This window comes from Carcharodon carcharias, chromosome 22 (genome assembly GCF_017639515.1).
Source record: "Carcharodon carcharias isolate sCarCar2 chromosome 22, sCarCar2.pri, whole genome shotgun sequence".
Classification (NCBI taxonomy): domain Eukaryota; kingdom Metazoa; phylum Chordata; class Chondrichthyes; order Lamniformes; family Lamnidae; genus Carcharodon; species Carcharodon carcharias.
In genome coordinates, this window is record NC_054488.1 from 67,538,669 (window position 1) to 67,559,353 (window position 20,685).

Sequence of the window (20,685 nt, forward strand, 5' to 3'; positions counted from 1 at the left end):
TTGAACCTGGAGTCTCCATTGATCAGTAGAAGACGATGGCACCATGATGCAGATCTCCATTGTCTCACCAGGTGCCTGGCATGCACAGTGACCGTGTAATGACTTTAACTAATGACATGTCCATCTTCTCCCTTTTAGGTTCACCAGCAGGCGTTCCAGCTCCGGACCCCGAAGACCCACCCCTGACACTGGAGGACCACCAGGCATCATTTGCACCTGCGTCACATCCACTCTCTGAACCAGGCACCTGCGCAGATACCAGCACCTCGGTGGGCATTAGGTCAGTGGCTAGTATCTTGATGCACACTGGTGAGGGCAATTCACACTCGCTTGAGGTGCAGATGGAGGCAGAGAGTGCCCAGGCTGCCGGCAGTCGGAGGACTGCTGGAGACCAGGGTAATGCTCGGTCGAAGGCTGATGATGAGCCTCTGGAGTCGTCCATTAGGCAGCAGATGCTGGATGTCCAGCGAGATGAGAGGATCTGGCGGAGATCCTTGAGGGTCTGTGTGCCATGGTCTCTGTGATGGAGGAGTCCATGTGGAGCGTGAGCACTGCATTGACCCTCATGGCCGAGCGCACTGCCTCCCCCATTGAGAGAGTGGTGACTCTCATGGAGAGACAGCTGCAGGGACAGAATGAGGGGTTCCTGGGGTTGCGCTTGGACCTGCAGCACTCACACAGGTGAGTGTTCAGGTGATCAGTGTCAGTGTGGGAGATGGATGAGGTACCCAGTATCCCAGCTAGGTGCCTGTCCATCAATGGCCAGCAGGGAGGTCCAGAGCCACCTCATGTTGGCGCACCAGCTGCCTGTTGTCTCTGCCGACTCCTCTCAGGGAGCTCCGAGTGATGGCAGCAGCTCCTCCTCCACTGACCATGGCATCTGATGTGGCTGTGGTGACTGGGGAGATGCCAGTCGTGGCACAGGCCACTCCGTCCCAGGAGGGGCTCGCACAGGCTCCACCGGCCAGAGGACGACAGCCAAGGTCATCAAGGCCAACAGGACAGCAGAGTCAGCAGGCTGGCTCCAATACCAGTGCCAGGGAAAGGGGAGCACCAAGATGCAGCACTCACAAACATAAGTTAAAGAGGGACAGTTCACAGGTGATTTAATGTTCATTTTTGTTTACTTTATGCATACTGGTCCAATGTTGAACACCAGAAACGTTTATGTAAATATTATTGAACTGTCAGAATGAGAAAAATTGTGTTTTTGCCCCCATGGCCTGAGTGTGCTTCACCTGTTTATTTCAGTGGTGTGGGGTATGCCAGTACATAATGCTGCACATAGGTGGCTCTGAGCTTTATTGCACAGGCACTGAGTGTTCTTTGGGTTCAGATGAAAGGGTCCTTTCAGACATTCAGGATGGAGGCAGTAGCCCTGGCATGCAGTTGAAGCTGACTCACCATCTGTTGCCTGTGCAGCTGCCTCAAGGTCCTGTTCCTCTAGTGGGTCCCCGCTTGCCAGTGCCAGATTGTGGAGAGTGCAGCATGCAACCACTATCAGCGACACCCGTTCTGGGGGTATTGTAGTGTTCCCCTGAACGGTCCAGGCCTCAGATGCACATCTTGAGAAGACCTATGGTCTACCACCACCCTTGTGGAGGCAAGACTCATATTATAACGCTGCTCTGCCTCTGTTCCTGGGTGGTGGAGAGACGTCATGAGCCACCTCTTCAAGGGATAGCTCTTGTCACCCAGCAGCCATCCATCCAGCCGGGCTGGAGCACTGAAGAGCCCCGGCACCTGGGAGTGTCTGAGGGTGTAGGCATCGTGGGAGCTGCCTGGGTACCTTGCACAGACTTGTAGAATCTGCATCCTGTGGTCACACACTATCTGCACGTTCATGGAGTGGAAGCCCTTCCTGTTGGTGAAGGCACCGGGCTCACCTGCTGGTGCCTTGATGGCCACATGTGTACAGTCTATAGCACCCTGGACACGGGGGAAGCCAGCAATGGCCACGAAGCCTCTGGCTCACTCTGTCTGGCTGGCCTCGTCCCAGCGATAGTGAATGAAAGTCAATGCCCGCCTGAACAGAGCGTCTGTCACCAGCTTGACACAACTGTGGATAACTGATTGGGAGACTCCACAAAGATCCCCCACTGAGCCCTGGAAAGAGCCAGAGGCATAGAAGCTGAGGGCCAGTATGACCTTCAGAGCCACTGGTATGGGGTGTCCATCCACATGTCGGAGCTGATCTCAGGCCCAATTATCTGGCAGATGGAGGTCACGGTCTCCCTGGAGAGGCAGAGCCTCCTTTGGCATTGCAGCTCAGACATATTGAGGTAGCTGCATCGCCACCTTTAAACCCTGGCAGCAGGATAGTGGTGTCATCTGCAGCCCCTTCCACCTTGGACTACCTGCTGGCCCTGCGCCCCCTGTGCCTACGCCTCTCCTCCCACAGATCCCTCCCCTGGAAGCTGCACTGGGACACCCGGCCTCCTCTCCCTTCTGCCCCTCTCTTCCTCCTCAGAGCGAGTGCCTCCAGCGGAGACCACAATCCCCATTCCCAGGGTAAGGGAAGGCTGTCTGATACCTGGAAAGATCCACACGGTCTGAATCCTCCGGGGGCCTGGCAGAGAGATTGAGTCCTGAAATGAAGCCTGGAAATGTTAAGAATCAAGCCCCAAACAGAGATGAAGCTGTCAAGTACAGTAAGCAACCAGCAGCAAACTACCTCCAAAACTCCTCACTCCTCACACTGGCAATGCTGCTGACCCTTCTTATCTGCCCTTGGATGAGGTTTGTGAAAATGTCGGCTGGCCGCCTGCCCGTTTTGCCTGTGCAATGAGCAGGAAATCTCACGGGCCAGGAGAAATCACAGCCCATTGGACTGTTAAGGGCCTTAAGTGGCCCATTCATTAATGTTGGGGGCTGCAGTGGCAGGTGCACAGTGCACAATGGCATCTGGACACTCACCTGACATTATCTATTTTACTCCCGCTCGGATTGGGCACAGGCCCACCCACAGAATGAAAAGCTCTGCTGCTGGGGTTTCAGACCCATGGAATTTTCTGATGTTGTTAGTGTTACCAGCTGGTGTGAGCACTGTGGTCGGAGAGTTAGGGACTGTGGAAATGTATACACAGTTCATTCACAATTCTACAGCACCTAGCCACAGGTTGCAGCATCTCACGGGTATAAATGGAAAAGCTTTCACCCTCTCAGTGGTGCTCACAGGACCCTGACAGTGAGTTGGCAACTAAATCGAACCTTGTCATCTAAGTTGAAGAACAACCATAAACTGGAGAATGAGGTCAGTGAAATAAACCTATACGTGTGGAAAAAGGGAGTTTAAGAATTGGTAAGTGATATACACGCAGAAAAACATACAATATAAAACCACCATATCCCACACTCCCCCCATGTACTCATCCATATCCCACTCTTCCAGTTGTGTTAAATTTCTAGTTCATAAAATTTGTAGTTTTCTTGAAAATCGGATTAGTTGCTGACCTGTTGCTGCATCTGCCCTTCACCTTCACTACTTATCTCCTGGAATTTCCGCATCTCTTTCAATTCTTCATCGATTTTCTTCACCATGTCCCTGATCAGGGAAATGGAGATTAAATGATTGAACAATGCTCCCAGCAAAGACTTTTTCAAACAACCAAAAAAAAACCCGATAAAGGTGGGTCTAAAATCTAAAATACACACAACCAGAATAGCTTGAATTTACATAGCGCCTTTAACTTGGAGAGACATAGGCCGGAATTTTACATGAACCGAGGACGTTCCACCTCTGGGACCCGGGTGGGTAAGGGGCTGGTAGCTGGTGTTTACTGGTGATGGGGCTGGGGTGAGAGGTTTGAATGGGAGGTGGGGCGGTGGGGGGGCGGGGTGGGGGGGGGTGCTCTTTTACTGGCAGCAGGGCCAGAGGGAGTCGGGGGGGGAGGTGGTTAAGAGATTGGGGAGGAGCAGCATACGTAACAAGATGGTTGAATTGATAGCAGAAATAGAAATAAATGAATATGATCTGATAGCCATTACAGCGACATGGCTGCAAAGTGACCACAGCTAGGACCTGAGTATTCACTGAGAATTCAGGCAAAGAGAAAACAAGCAAGGGTCTCTGAATGGAACTGTTTGTTTGACAGTCTTCAAACAGATCTTAGTGTTGAAGCAGGTCCCTTGGAATAGAGGAGAGATGTTACCATATGTGTTATACAGTTGGAAAGGATAGAAAACTGAAGACAGGAAGAGTGAGGGATTGTGTGTTGCACAATATCCACTGCTGCTTTTGAAGTGGTGCCAGACCCCACCAGGCCATTTAAAGGAGTATTAGGAGGGAGGCTCTAGGGATTCAGTGCCATCAGGACAATCGTGTCCTGAACGACTGAGGGTTCAGAGACGTGTGCCTTGTCGGTAATAACTGTGTTTGGGAATTTCAGATGGAATTTGGCTGCTGGTGAATGCAGCTCAAGAGCCAAGGCAATTGGATGGGGAGAGAGAAGTCCTACAAGACTGAGTTGAAAAGGCTGAGATTGCAAGTGGCTCCACATTTGTGTGCGAAGTAATGCGTATGCTTGTAACTATTTGAGGCGTATCTTTGTTGTATCAACTTTTTAAAGTGAAATTTACCTGTTTATTTGAAAAATCCTTCGCCAGTTAATTAATGTTTGACTTATGTTGAGTTTAGTTGGTTTGTTACAGTAAAAGTTTTTAAAAGTGAAACCTTGTCCATCGGTTTTCTTTCCCTTGGCATCATGGGGGATTCCTTCCTTTTTAGAATGTTATCAGTCTCTAAGGGGATCGTAATTCATTTGGAAACCACAGGATTTGTTGCAGATTCAAGCCTAAACCTTAGGTTTCTATTCCATCATTGTCCACCATCCCATTCTTAATTTCTGTCCTTTCAATTATTCATCCCTTTAAATTTCACTCACACTATTTCCCACTGTGAGTGGGTTCCCCACCCTATACGTGTCCAACTCTGATACTGGAGCTGTGCTAATATACAGACTTCAGCCTCTGTCTAAAACAAACTACTGGTCAACACAGCAAACTGAAACTAAATTCTTCATTGGCTAAAATTTCTAAAATTCATCTGTTACAAAGAAGCCATCAGCATCTGATGGAATTCCCACTGGATCCATTGAGGGAGGCAGTTTTTAAACACAGGGACCCTTTGGGTCACTCTAGACTGGGGTCTCAATGTTCATAAGGTCAATAAGAAATAAGAACAGAAGAGGCCTTTCAGTTCCCTCGAGCGTGCTCCCCCATTCAATAAAATCCTGGTCAGTCTGACTGTGATCTTAACTCCACTTTCCTGCCAGCCGCCCATCAACTCACTGATAGTTCAAAATTCTGTCTGACTCAGCCATGAATATATCCAGTGACCCAGCCTCCACTGCTCTCTGGGGAAGAGAATTCCAAAGACTAATGACCCTCTGATGACCCTCCTCACCTCAGTATTAAACCTTATTTTGAAACTGTGCCCCCAAGTTCGAGATTCCCCCAGGAGGGGAAACATTTACCTTGTCAAACCCTCTCAGAACCTTATATGTCTTTGCAGTTTTCTTTGGCAAAAAAAAAAGAAAAATGATTATACCCTCTTCTCAGATACATTGAGAGGAACACAAAGAGGCCATTCAGTGCCTAAGAAATTGTTTTGTCATTTAGTGAGGCTCATCTGATCCACACCTTAACTCCATTTACCCACCTTCCATCTATGTCAGTGAAATCCCCATGACTTTTGGAAATCCAATATTATTCTACAATCCTGCATGTTCAATATAGACTATCCTGCCATGTGGTCAATGCCATTATCACATGATCCATGTTCTTACCTTGTGCTCTATATCCTTGCCCCTCTCCCATGCTGTGCCCTTACCTGAGAGATGATACCTGTGCTCTCATATCTTCCCCTAACTTCAGGCCATCAGCATCCCCTGGAGTCTAAGGACAAAGGCAAAGGTTAAAGGTGTCACAGCCAGAGCAGGACTCATTGGCTAAGAGCCATAAGCAGCAGAATCCTCCTCATCTCACATAAGAAATATAGAGTGCTCTTTGTAAACAATAGAGACAATATTAACAATACTATAAAACAATATCTTCCCCACTAGCACCCCCTCCAAAATTCGTCTCCCTTCCTATTTCCTGCAAACATCCTACCCATCCTCCCTTCTCCAATAATTCTACCCACTTTCCCACCCCTCCAAACATTCTACTCCTCCCCACAAACATTAACACTCCAACTCAAACTCCGATAGTGTAGCTTCAAGCACCACTCAAGTAACCTGATCAGGTACACTGGGCTGAAATTCCAAGTGCAGTACTGAGGGAGCACTGCATTGTTGGAGGGTCAGTACTGAGGGAGCGCTGCACTGTCGGAGGGTCAGTACAGAGGGAGTGCTGCACTATCAGAGGGTCAGTACTGAGGGAGTGCTGCACTATCAGAGGGTCAGTACTGAGGGAGTGCTGCACTATCAGAGGGTCAGTACTGAGGGAGTGCTGCACTATCAGAGGGTCAGTACTGAGGGAGTGCTGCACTATCAGAAGGTCATTACTGAGGGAGTGCTGCACTATCAGAGGGTCATTACTGAGGGAGTGCTGCACTATCAGAGAGTCAGTATTGAGGGAGTGCTACACTGTCCAAGGGTCAGTACTGAGGGAGCGCCGCACTGTTGGAGGGTCAGTACTGAGGGAGTGCTACACTGTCAGAGAGTCAGTATTGAGGGAGTGCTGCACTGTCCAAGGGTAAGTACTGAGGGAGTGCCGCACTGTCCAAGGGTAAGTACTGAGGGAGCGCCGCACGGTCCAAGGGTCAGTACTGAGGGAGTGCCGCACTGTCCAAGGGTCAGTACTGAGGGAGTGCCGCACTGTCCAAGGGTCAGTACTGAGGGAGTGCCGCACTGTCGGAGGGTCAGTACTGAGGGAGTGCTACACTGTCAGAGAGTCAGTATTGAGGGAGTGCTGCACTGTTGGAGGGTCAGTACTGAGGGAGTGCCGCACTGTCCAAGGGTCAGTACTGAGGGAGTGCCGCACTGTCGGAGGGTCAGTACTGAGGGAGTGCTACACTGTCAGAGAGTCAGTATTGAGGGAGTGCTGCACTGTTGGAGGGTCAGTATTGAGGGAGTGCTAGTCTGTCAGAGGGTCAGGGCAGAGAGAGTACTGCCCAATATAAAAACAGAAGAAATATGAGTCAGAGATCATTTGGCCACTTGAACCTGTTCCGTCATTCAATAAGATCATGGCTGATCTGATTGTGGCCTCAATTCACTCCTACATGCCTTGCATAACCCTTGACTCCCTTGTACTTTGAGGACACAGGGAGGGGAGGTGGGGAGGATGGGAAGCTGACAGTTTGACATTGCGTGAAACACTGCAAGTTGGTGAGAGGAATGAGAGGAAGGAGGCTTCATAGTTAGCTGCGGCCTGGGAGATGAAGGATTCATGAAGCTCCACACCACACTTTTGCTGGGAAACAAGTATCAGATCAAGAGGGATCTGAACTTTTACTGTTTAGTAAGACATGGAAAGTAGTATCTGTGTAGTCTTAAGGGTTCTTTTTATGAACTGGATTGACAGAAAGGCCCACATAGGGATGTTCCATGAATGTCTAGGTTCTTGAGGTACATTATATGAGTAATTTAATTCTGACATATCGTGAGTGGTAGATGCTTTTGAGGAACAGGTGTAGGAAGTGCAATTCTGAAGTTCATAAACAATACAAAACTTGTTAAATAGCGTGGGGGTAATAGCAAACTTCAGGAAGACATAGACCAATTGTTGAAATGTCTCCTTCCTTTCTTGAACAGAGGCGTTCCATTTGCAGTTTTCCAATCTGCTGGGACCTTTCCGGAATTTAGGGAATTTTGGAAGATTACAACCAAAGCATCTTCTCTGCAGCCGCTTCTTTTAAGACAGTAGGTTGCAGACCATCAGGTCCAGGGGACTCGCCAGCCTTCAGTCCCATTAGTATTCCAATTACTTTTCCTCGAGTGATAGTTTTAAGTCCCTCCCTGCCTTATGGCTTCTTGATTTTCAACTATCCCTGGGATGCTTTTTTGTGTCTTTTACTGTGAACCCGGGTACAAATTATTTGTTCAAAGCCATTTCCTTGTTCTCCTTACAGCAGAGACAATTAGAGGGAGACATGATAGAGGTATTCAAAATTAAGAAGGGTTTTGATAATGCAACCAGGGAGAAACTATTTCTTCTGAGAAGGTCAGTAACCAGAAGTCAGAGATTTAGGCCTGGATTTTTCCTATGGCAGGCGGGCTGGGTGGGAGTGGGCAAGGGGCAGGCGTGGAGTCGATCGCCACTCACGTTCAGCTGTATGCCGCCATTTTACACGGACAAGCTAATTAAGGCTCGCCCAGCATAATGCGCGGCCGATAGCGCTCAGTGCTACCTGTGCGAGCGGAGGGAGGAGGGAGGAGGGAGAGTCAGGGCTGCACTTTCTCACGCATGCCCGCTGAAGAGTGCAGCAATCTCCCTGATGCACGGAGCTGCCTCGGGGAGATTGAATAGTTGTGAAAAGTAATAGAGAATGGATTTAAAAATTTATTCAAACATGTCCCCTTCTGTGACAGTGTCACATGAGTTGGGACATATTTATAAAGGTGGGAAATTTTATTTATTTATTTTATAAAAAGCTTCAGGAAACTTCATCCCGCCGGTGGATGAGGTTTCCTGAAAAATGCGAAGGCTGCTTGGGCTTTTCGCCTGCCGCTGACATTAAGGTTGGACGAGCAGACCGTTAAATTGAATTAATTAGCTTTCAAATGGCCTTAATAGGCTGTTGACATTTTCCTGGTCACACAGGCCCAATGTCATCGTGCGTCATGTCATGTGCCAGTGTGTCGTGCCCGCCCCTGCACAGCAACCGGAAGATTCTGCTCTTAAACTAGTTTAACCAGGAGTCAGAGTTTTAAACTAGTTGCCAAAAGAACATGAGGTAAATGAGGAGAATATTTTTCCACAAAGATGGTTATTACTCGAAAGGATGGTGAAAGCTGATTCCACATGAACTTTCAAAAGGTAAGTGAACAGAGGCACATGATATAGCTGCACAGAACAACTTGCAGGATGATGGGGAGGTGCAGGGACAGTGGGATTAACTAGAGAGCTCTTTCAGGGAACCATCTTGGCACTACGTGCTAAATGGCTCCTTCAGGCTAACTGGTGACTTTGGACCGAACTCTCTCCCCCACTGGAGTTTTCCTCACCTCATGCTGGGGTCTGTTGTTGGCTCATTGACAGAGATTAATTACTGTGAATGATCAATAACTTCATTATCATTGTATCGTGTGACTATCAGGATGGTAAAAGGTAAACTCAATCAGCCTGATCTTTTCCTGTCTCATGATTCCTGATGCTGGGATGTCTCCGAATCCCTCCTACACCAATGCCTTTATTGTGCAGCCCAGCGTGTCTGCATTATCACAAGATTCAGAGTCTGACTGGGTGGATAGTTGCTAGGAGACCATGGCTATCTTCTGCAGCCTTGACTGCTGACCCCACAGTGAAATGCCAGTGAGAGCTAATGAGGTACGTGTGCCAAGTAGCATTTCAGTAAACACATTGTGGGGTAAGCTAAAAGATAGATCTCCTGGGGACGCACTAGCAAACCTCAGCAAAGGATCACCGAGGTCATCCCTGATGGTCTGCTTAAGCCGTTATTTTACAATTTGAAACAAAACAAGCAAGAAGAAGAAAAACTGGGGGGAGCCGAAATGTAGCCTCAAAAATTGATGTGGAAGGCACTCAATACCAGCTCCTGGACATGAATGAAACACAAACCTTTCCATCTTACATCAGCTTACCTTAACACAGACCCGCACAAAAAAACATCTGCATGAAACAGTTAAAGGCAGCCATTTATGACAATATTTGAATATGTCATAGTTTTTCTATTATATTATCTAGCAAACGTGTATCTCACATGCCCTAACCCTAATGCCTCAATCAAGTCCTATGAGTGGGGGTGGGGGGGTCAACTGGTCTGTTGGTTGTTCAATATGGACCACATGGACTGGAGATCCTGTTGCATCCTGGAATTGTGTTCTGGCATGGGCTGGCAAGTGGGAGAGGGTCCAAGCAGGCATGGGCTGGTTCAGCTAGTTTGACTAGCACCTGATGAATGCTATGGAGGACAGGCTGTGTGTGCAGGGTATTGCTACAGAATCACTAATGATTGGAATGAGACTGAAGCACCCACCGCAATGGCATGCTTTCTCTGTCTCTCCCTCTTTCCCAGGGGTTCTCTCACTCTCTCTGCTTGTCACTCCCTTTCTCCCTGGGTCTCTCTTGCTCTCTCTGGGTGACAACCTCTATCTGTGCGTCTCTCTATCTTGCTTTGTCTGTCTCCCTCTCCTCTTTCTTTCTGGATCTCTCTCTCTGGATTTCTCTCTTTGGGTGTGTCTCTCCCAATGCTGTCCAGCCTGGGACTCGTGTGATGAACCCAAAGGAAGAAAGACCTACCTTTCAAAATGGAGATTGGGCCCTTGGAGGCTGAGAACTACAGTTCCCAGCAGACCCCAGAAAACCGCTGGAGAAAACTGCGCAGAAGAAGAGCGGAAGAAATGGAAATAGCATAAAAAGATCAGGTGACCTTCTACATCTCCATAGAGGGGTGCTATTCTGCAGAGAGTGCCAGAAGATGCAGGATGGGCACTGCAGGGAGCAGGTCCCAAAGAAAAGAAGAAAATTTTAAAAACCAGGGCGTGGGACAGGAAGAAGTCCAGAAAGACAGTTAATTCAAGGAACACGAACAGAAATCGGAAACAGGTCCAGTTCAGTGGAATTGAAAGTAGGGAACAGAAAGAAAGGCTCCAAATTAAAGAGACAGAATGACAGAGAGTAGACTTAGAACAAAGTGGGCTTGCGAGAAGCCAGAAGGTCCAAGGAGACCAACTGAAGGTCTGTGACTCCTTACTACAGGCTTTGGAGCAGTGGTCTCCTGCTTGGCACAGCTGAATATCTGGGAGTGTGTGTGAAGGGTGAAGCCTGAATGCATGTAGAGAGATCCAGGGAAAAGGAACATCGAAAGAAGAGTTCAAAACCTTGGAAGTAGATCCTTGTGGAAGACGCCCAAGTGGAAGCATTGTTTGGGAGATAGTTCCAAAGCGAGTTCTTCAAACGTAGAGATTGGAAGCCCTCGTGAGGAAGACAGGGTTTCAGTGAGACTAAAAACAAAAAAACTGCGGATGCTGGAAATCCAAAACAAAAACAGAATTACCTGGAAAAACTCAGCAGGTCTGGCAGCATCGGCGGAGAAGAAAAGAGTTGACGTTTCGAGTCGAAGGGTCATGAGGACTCGAAACGTCAACTCTTTTCTTCTCCGCCGATGCTGCCAGACCTGCTGAGTTTTTCCAGGTAATTCTGTTTTTGTTTCAGTGAGACTGGTTGACTCACAGTGTGACAAGGGTCTGGAGGGTTGATGAGAAATCCATAGGAGCCTGGTTTTGGAGTGGTGTGTCTGATTGGAGTTCACCTATTGGTTACCATGGACTGTATATTTATCATGAATGTTAGAGTACAAGATAGATTTTGTAAATCCTTAAATTTAAGTGGGATCTGTGAATCCTTAAATAAATGAGTACGTGGAGATACTGAGGTACTGGGCATTGAAACTGGGTTTGCTGTGAGGTATATTACATGAGTTGGAATTCAAAATGGCTTTGACTGTTGCTTTTCTGGAAGTAGAAAATATAACAATGGATGATTTAAAATCCTTGATTACGGCTAAATTGAGAGAGTTAGCTGAAAAAGTGAAGGTAGAAATAAAAGCAAGATCTCATAAGGATGATATGATTATAGTACTTAAAAACAAAAACAAAAAACTGCGGATGCTGGAAATCCAAAACAGAAACAGAAATACCTGGAAAATCTCAGCAGGTCTGGCAGCATCGGCGCAGAAGAGCAAAGTTGACGTTTCGAGTCCTCATGATCCTTCAACAGAACTAAGTAAAAATAGGAGAGGGGTGAAATATAAGCTGGTTTAAGGGTTGGGGGGGGAGAGAAGGTGGGGTGGTTTTTGGGACACGCAAGCAGTGATAGGAGGAGATAACCAAAAGATGTCACAGACAAAAGAACAAAGAGATGTTGAAGGTGGTGATATTATCTAAAAGAATGTGCTCATTAAGAATGGATAGCAGGACAAGCAAGGTACAGATAGCTCTAGTGGGACTGGGGTGAAATAAGACTAAAAGGGCATAAAAGTTATAGATAAATGATCGGTGGAATTCATTAAAATAATGGAAATAGGTGGGAAAAGAAAAATCTATATAAATTATTGCAAAAAACAAAAAGGAGGGGGAAGAAACAGAAAGGGGGTGGGGATGGAGGAGGGAGTTCAAGATCTAAAATTGTTGAAATCAATATTCAGTCCGGAAGGCTGTAAAGTGCCTAGTCGGAAGATGAGGTGCTGTTCCTCCAGTTTGCGTTGGGCTTCACTGGAACGATGCAGCAGGCCAAGGACAGACATGTGGGCAAGAGAACAGGGTGGAGTGTTAAAATGGCAAGCGACAGGGAGGTCTGGGTGATGCTTGCGGACAGATTGAAGGTGTTTTGCAAAGCGGTCACCCAGTCTGCGTTTGGTCTCTCCAATGTAGAGGAAACCACATTGGGAGCAACGAATGCAGTAGACTAAGTTGAAGGAAATGCAAGTGAAATGCTGCTTCACTTGAAAGGAGTGTTTGGGCCCTTGGACGGTGAGGAGAGAGGAAGTGAAGGGGCAGGTGTTGCATATCTTGCGTTCGCATGGGGAGATGCCATAGGAGGGGGTTGAGGAGTAGGGGGTAATGGAGGAGTAGACCAGGGTGTCACGGAGGGAATGATCCCTACGGAGTGCCGCCGGGGGGGTGAAGGGAAGATGTGTTTGGTGGTGGCATCATGCTGGAGTTGGCGGAAATGGCGGAGGATGATCCTTTGAATGTGGAAGATGGTGGGGTGATAAGTGAGGACAAGGGGGACCCTATCATGTTTCTGGGAGGGAGGAGAAGGCATGAGGGCGGATGCGCGGGAGATGGGCCGGACACGGTTGAGGGCCCTGTCAACTACCGTGGGTGGAAAACCTCGGTTAAGGAAGAAGGAGGACATGTCAGAAGCATTGTTTTGGAAAGTGGCATCATCGGAACAGATGCGACGGAGGCGAAGGAACTGAGAGAATGGGATGGAGTCCTTACAGGAAGCAGGGATCCAATAATTTATATAGATTTTTCTTTTCCCACCTATTTCCATTATTTTAATGAATTCCACCGATCATTTATCTATACCTTTTAGTCTTATTTCACCCCAGCCCCACTAGAGCTATCTGTACCTTGCTTGTCCTGCTATCCATTCTTAATGAGCACATTCTTTTAGATAATATCACCACCTTCAACATCTCTTTGTTCTTTTGTCTGTGACATCTTTTGATTATCTCCTCCTATCACTGCTTGCTTGTCCCAACAACCACCCCACCTTCTCTCCCCCCCAACCCTTAAACCAGCTTATATTTCACCCCTCTCCTATTTTTACTTAGTTCTGTTGAAGGGTCATGAGGACTCGAAACGTCAACTTTGCTCTTCTGCGCCGATGCTGCCAGACCTGCTGAGATTTTCCAGGTATTTTCTGATTATAGTACTTACCCAGCATTTAAAACTAAAAGAGGTGACATCTGAAATTGGCATGTAGAGGTAGCAAATATTCAGTTACAAATGAAGCAGTTTGAGGTAGAAAGACAGAGGAAGGCAGAGGCTTGAATTGGCAGAAAAAGAGAAAGAAATGGAAATGAAAAATATTGTGCTTGAGTTTCAGAGAGAAAGAAATTAGAAAACATACCTTGGCTAGGGAAAAGCTTAAAATAAAAGAAGAAAGAGGAGATAGTAGTTCAGAGGATGATTCTGATTTCACTGAGGATTTTGATTTAATCTTCGTTCAGTGCCTAAATTTTCAGAGGATGGAATTGAAAGATACTTTACCTCATTTGAAGAGGTAGCTGTAAAGCTGAAACAAAAACAGAATTACCTGGAAAAACTCAGCAGGTCTGGCAGCATCGGCGGAGAAGAAAAGAGTTGACGTTTCGAGTCCTCATGGCCCTTCGACAGAACTTGAGTTCGAGTCCAAGAAAGAGTTGAAATATAAGCTGGTTTAAGGTGTGTGTGTGCGGGGCGGAGAGATAGAGAGACAGAGAGGTGGAGGGGGGGGGGTGTGGTTGTAGGGACAAACAAGCAGTGATAGAAGCAGATCATCAAAAGATGTCAACGACAATAGTACAATAGAACACATAGGTGTTAAAGTTAAAGTTGGTGATATTATCTAAATGAATGTGCTAATTAAGAATGGATGGTAGGGCACTCAAGGTATAGCTCTAGTGGGGTTTTTTTTTAAATAATGGAAATAGGTGGGAAAAGGAAAATCTTTATAATTTATTGGAAAAAAAAGGAAGGGGGAAACAGAAAGGGGGTGGGGATGGGGGAGGGAGCTCACGACCTAAAGTTGTTGAATTCAGTATTCAGTCCGGATGGCTGTAAAGTGCCTAGTCGGAAGATGAGGTGTTGTTCCTCCAGTTTGCGTTGGGCTTCACTGGAACAATGCAGCAAGCCAAGGACAGACATGTGGGCAAGAGAGCAGGGTGGAGTGTTAAAATGGCAAGCGACAGGGAGGTTTGGGTCATTCTTGCGGACAGACCGCAGGTGTTCTGCAAAGCGGTCGCCCAGTTTACGTTTGGTCTTATCTCTGAGCTATAAAGCTGAATTGGCCAAAAGATGCTAGGAACCTAATGTACTAAGTATCCTGTCAGGTACAGCTATGAATGTGTATGTTATTTTCTCAGAGGAACAATCTGCAGACTATGAAGTTGTTAAAAGGCAATAATATTAAATGCTTATAAGCTTGTTCCTGAAGCTTATCAATTAAACTTTAGTACCATTAGAAAGAAACCTAATTCGACATTTGTAGAATTTGCAAGGGAAAGAGAAATGCTATGGGATCAATGGTTTCAATCACTGAAGTTAGAGAAAACTTTGAGAATGTGAGGGAAATTGTGATTGTGGAAGAATCCTGAAGTAGCATTCCAATAACAATTAAGACTTACTTAGATGAGCGTCAAGTATCAAAGACACGAGAAGTGGCAGTTTTGGCTGATACCTATGATATCTCACAAAGACAGTTACGTGTGGGGAAATGGTCATATGAAAATCAACAGGAAAATTGGAGGAATAGAAAATCTGATAATGGGAAAGATAATAGTTCTAGAGAGCAGACAGAACGGACAACAAAATAATAGAGGAAATGGGCTAGAACCTAGAAGCGATGCAAAGAAATAATACATTTCTATTGTAGTAAACCTGGACATACTAAAGCTGACTGCTGGAAATGAAACAGGAATCCTATTGCAGTTCTAGGAACACCTAAGGAATCCTCAAGAAAGGTTCCACCCTGGGATCTGACTTGTCCAGGAGTAACACGAACTGGGATCATAACACTAGTTCTCAGCTGACACCTCAACAAGTAACATTAAAACACATGTCTGGGCCTCCAGGTTTACTGTTTTATGTTGCAGTTACTTGACTCCATTAAAAGAGTACCAGAGTATCATGAGATCTGCTTGGGATGATGTGATGTGATTAATGGGGAGGGTCAGAAAATAGAATAAGCTATAAGGAAAGCTGTGGAGATGTAGTCATGGAAGATTTCAAAGTTTAATCAGAGGAGATCTGTCCAAGAAGCTCCCTTGCAGCTGGCACACAGGGTCTGCCGACTATTGAATCCCACAAGACCAAGGTTCGTCCGCTATACTCAGCCCACTTCCCCCTGCCTTTGTAAGTCATGCACAAAGAATCAGCCATGATGTGAGTGAACACTACAGGGTCTCTTCCAATCCATCAAGGCCCAAAACCTTCTCTTTAGAGCCTCTAAGCTTCTATTAGTGACTGATCATATTAAGAAATGGGCCCTGCTCAGTGAAAGTGGGGTCACAATCTGTGAGGGCAAGGGGTACAGTTAATCTCTCTGGAGAACGTTCTAAGTCATGATATTTCAATGTCTGGTGATACCAAGTCCACATGAGTGGATGTGGCTGGGTGATACTTAATTCTGTCATCACCACAAATGGCACGGCATGCAAAGACCTGCCTTATCTCTAGTACTTCCTCCTCTGTGGGTGTCAGGGTGGTTATGGCTGGAAGGTGACCATCAGCTTTTACCTCTTCCTGGTGTTTTGTGCTCTTTTTATCTGCAATGAAATAAAGAGATCTCTCCGAGCCGAGGAACGTTTTGAGACGGCTGAATTAACATCTGTGGAGGGTCACCGTCAGGGATGTATGTTGCAGACAGATGAGGTTGAGTGTTGTGCTGGCTGGTCAGATGGGAGGTACCACAAGAGAGAAGGATGGATCACCTGCAAAGTGCTCTTTACAGCCCTGATCAGGTTACTGAAGTTCCTCTAGCACTGTATCCAGGAGCAAGGCAGCACACGTCTGTGGCTGACCTCCTCTGCCACCTACAGCCTTGCCTGCTTGTTCTGAGGATGACGACTTCTTCCTGTCTGTGGAAGGACAGCATGATATCCAGTGACACATCTGAGGACCATGGTGCAGTCACTCTGTTTGTCCAATTTCTTTTTTACTTTTTCACGGACATGGGCTTCGCTGGCTGGGCCAGCATTTATTGCCCATCCCTAATTGTCCTTGAGAAGGTGGTGGTGAGCTGTCTTCTTGAACCGCTGCAGTCCATGTGGTGTAGGTACACCCACAGTGCTGTTAGGGAGGGAGTTCCAGGATTTTAACCCAGTGACAGTGAAGGAACGGCGATATATTTCCCAGTCAGGATGGGGAGTAGCTTAGAGGGTAACTTCCAGGTGGTGGTGTTCCCATGTTTCTGCTGTCCTTGTCCTTCTAGATGGTAGCAGTCATGGGTTTGGACGGTGCTGCCTAAGGAGACTTGGTGAGTTCCTGCAGTGCATCTTGCAGATGGCGCACACACTGATGCTACTGTGTGTTGGTGGTGGAGGGAGTGAATGTTTAAGGCGCTGAATTAGATGCAAATCGGGTGAGCTTCTTTGTCCTGTACGGTATTCCTGAGTGTTGTGGGAGCTGCACCGCTCTAGGCAAGTGGGGAGTATTCCATCACGCTCCTGACTTGTGCCTTGCAGATGGTGGACAGGCTTTGGGGAGTCAGAAGGTGAGTTACTCTCCACAGATTCCCAGCCTCTGACCTGCTCTTTAGCAACAGTATTTATATGGCTAGTTCAGTTCAGTTTCTGGTCAATGGTAACCCCCCCAGGGTGTTGATAGTGGGGGATTCAGTGATGGTAATGCCAAGGGGCAAATGTCAAGGGGCGAAGGTTGGCTTCTCCCTTGTTGGAGATGTTCATTGCCTGGCAACTTGTGTTCTACTAAGAATGTTACTTGTCACTTATCAGCCCAAGCCTGAAAGTTATCGAGGTCTTGCTGCATATGGACATGAACTGCTTTAGTTTTAGCTTAAATTCCGGAATTTCCAGAAGTCCATTCAGGTACTGGCAACTGAAGCAAACATCATCTGGCCACTAACACAGTGCCGAAACTCCCCGGTTCCCCGCTCCCTGCCGAAACTCCCCGGTTCCCCGCTCCCTGCCGAAACTCCCCGGTTCCCCGCTCCCTGCCGAAACGCCCCGGTTCCCCGCTCCCTGCCGAAACGCCCCGGTTCCCCGCTCCCTGCCGAAACTCCCCGGTTCCCCGGTGCTGCCGAAACTCCCCGGTTCCCCGGTGCTGCCGAAACTCCCCGGTTCCCCGCTCCCTGCCGAAACGGCCCGGTTCCCCACATGGTGCAGGCAATGGTTTCCTTAATTCAGACTGGAAATGGAATGAAGATACAACCCTAGCTCTAAAAACCCAAGCCCCAAAACCCGAGCTCCTACGTGTGGGAGTGCCTTTACTATGCCCCAAGCTGATGGATATTCAAAAGGGTAATTTCTCGTGCCCCTCGGGTGACTCACAAATGAGATGCTCCCTAAAGGAGAAAGCTGAACGAAGTAGCACAGAAGCCAACTGAACAGAGAGCATTTGTCAGGGCACTTAGCTGGAGACTTTGGTGAGTGAGGGAATTCAAAGTGTTTTAAGGGTTGATCTTTTTTTGAAAATCTAGACAAGGTTTTCATTTAGCAAAGATGTATTCCATTGAGAAAGAACAACTCCACAAAAAGGATGCACCATCTGTGGCTAACCAAGGGAGTGAAGGAGGGTATCAAATTGAAAGAAAAGGTGTACAAGGCTGTGAAGTTTAGGGGTCGGCCAGAACATTGGGAACATTTCAGAAACCAGCAAAGGAGGAGCAAAAAAATACTAAAGAGGGAGAAATTAGAATTTGTAAGAGTAAAATGGCAAAGAAATATTAAGAGCGACAGTAATAGATTGTACAAGTACACAAAAAAGAGAATAGCTCCTAGCTGTCAGTGTCCACTATCTCTCCCACCTCACTTGCAGATGTCCTTGTAGTGGAGGTATGGACACCCAGGAAGTCATGATCCTGAGGCCAATTCATCATACAGATCTTTGGGTATACAGCCATCATGACAGAGCTTGTCCATTTGCCACTGAAGCTGTGCCTCAGTATAATTTGCTAGTGCAGCATCATCAGCATACAGCAACTCTCTGATGAGGACTTAGTGCACCTTTGTTTTGGATCGAAGGTGAGCAAGGTTGAACAGCTTTCTGTCAGTTCTGCTATGTAAGTAGACCCCTCCATAGATGACTTGAAGACATATGATGCAGCAAAGAGAAGAAATGAGTGTCAGTGCCGGAACACAACCCTGTGTGACACCAGTGTGGATCTCATGCTGATGTTGACCAGTCGTTGCTGATCTGACCCATCATGTTGTCATGGAAAGAGGAGATCCCATTGAGTGGCTTCAGCAGGTAGCCAGTTTTCTCCAACAGCTTAAATAAACCGACTCTGCTCACATGGCTGAATCCCTTGGTGAGATTGATGAAGGCAATATATATAGTGGTCTCCTGTGTTCATGGCATTTCCCTCGTAGCTTCTGGACTGAGATCATTTCAATTATGAATCTTCCAGTTCTGAAACCACACGGCGATTCAGGATAAATATGTTCAGCCAAAATCTGCAGTCTGACAATGGTAAGACTAGCAAATACCTTTCCCATGATGCTCAGCAGGGAGATACCTTGTTAGTTGTTGCAATCACTCCGATTGCACTTGTTCATGTACAGAGTCACAATTTTTGCATTATGCATATCCTGGAGCACTGCCCCCACCCTCTGACAGAGATAAAAGTTTGTGCAGGTGCTGCAGGAGTGCCAGTTTCCCATGTTTGGTGAGTTCAGGTGGGAGAGCATCAGCACCTGGATTTTGCCCTTGGCAAGCTAGTCAATAGCTTTGCTAAGTTCCTCCACTGCGGGTTTAATATCCAGCTCTGCTGTGACAGGCAGGCTCTTTATGGTGTCTGGAACTTCCTTGGTTACCATGTTCTCCCTGGAGCACAACTCAAGGTAGCGTTCCACCCATCCCTCCAACTGTTTATTGCAATCGGCAATGGCCTCCGCTGCCTTTGTTTTTAACAGAGCCGTTTTCTTTGCTGATGGACCTGTTGCCATTTTGACCCTTCCTAACATTCCCAATGTCAAGGACATCTGAGTATTCTGGGAGAGTTGGAACCAGTGGACACTGGTGCACTGCTGAGCAACCTATTGGACTTTACTTGGAGTGGCTCTTAGTGCATTCAAAGTCTTCTCACTCAGGTCTCTCTTGCAATTATGAGAGTCGGCCACTGAGTTTCAATGACAGATTCCATTTAACCTCAAGCCAGTCAGCACTTTTCAACACTTGCTTCCCATATATTCAGAATGTGGTATTAAAGATGGTATCTCTAAGTATGTTCCATTTTGATTCTGCATTCAGTGGGAATGTCAGAGAGCACCTTTTTATCTGGGTAGGTAGTATTGTCGTGTTGATATGAAGACAACATTTCTGCTTTGAATGAGAAAACTTCAAGGGCTGCATTCTAACTGTGGAACACACCAGGGAGTGGTCTGTATCACAGTCAATGTTGTTGGAGCTGTGTGTATTGAGAATGGTGTTCAGAGAGTCACGTCTGCTGATGATCAGATCTGGCTGGTGCCAATGCCCTGATCTTGGGTGTCCCCAGGACACCGTGTGACATGGTTTGTTCTGAAAGAAGATGCTAGTTATACAAAGGTTCTGGTAGCAGCAAAACTCAAGAAGTTTCTGTCCATTTTTATTTATCTTTCCCAGGTCATGATATCAAAGGCAGGAGGGGCCATGCCTCCTGGTTCCCATCCACTCTTACACTGGAATAAAAGCAAAACACTGCAGATGCTGGAAATCCAAAACAAAAACAGAAACAGAAATACCTGGAAAAACTCAGCAGGTCTAGCAGCATCGGCGAAGGAGAGCACAGTTAACGTTTCGAGTCCTCATGACCCTTCAACAGAACTAAAAAAAAATAGGAAAGGGGTGAAATATAAGCTGGTTTAAGTGGAGGGGGGAGGATGGGTGGGGGGAATCCCTCATTAAGTAAAGATGTTCTACTTAGGGCATAATTTATGGAGACTCTGAGCTGCCCGAACATTCGGGTTCCCCTGATGACCTCCCCTCGAGTCCAAAGGAATGCAAAGCACTACATTTGGCACTGGCTTGGATGCAGGAGTTCCTGGAAGGATGACATATTTAGACATCAGTCTGCCTTTGGGGTCCACTCCAGATTTTTGTCAAGGTTTACTCACTTAGTTTCCAACTC

The 20,685-nt window shown here is 46.9% G+C and overlaps 1 protein-coding gene across 1 annotated transcript in view; it reads right to left on the bottom strand.

Annotated features, from left to right (window-relative positions):
• The window catches only part of LOC121293973, a 217,818-nt gene that overhangs the window by 138,689 nt on the left and 58,444 nt on the right, over positions 1–20,685 (bottom strand). The window contains exons 7-8 of the mRNA XM_041217474.1: positions 5,831–5,895; positions 3,454–3,544 (exon numbers count right to left, since the gene is read on the bottom strand). Coding sequence (XP_041073408.1) covers positions 3,454–3,544; positions 5,831–5,895 — 156 coding nt within the window. The remainder of the gene's footprint in view (positions 1–3,453; positions 3,545–5,830; positions 5,896–20,685) is intronic.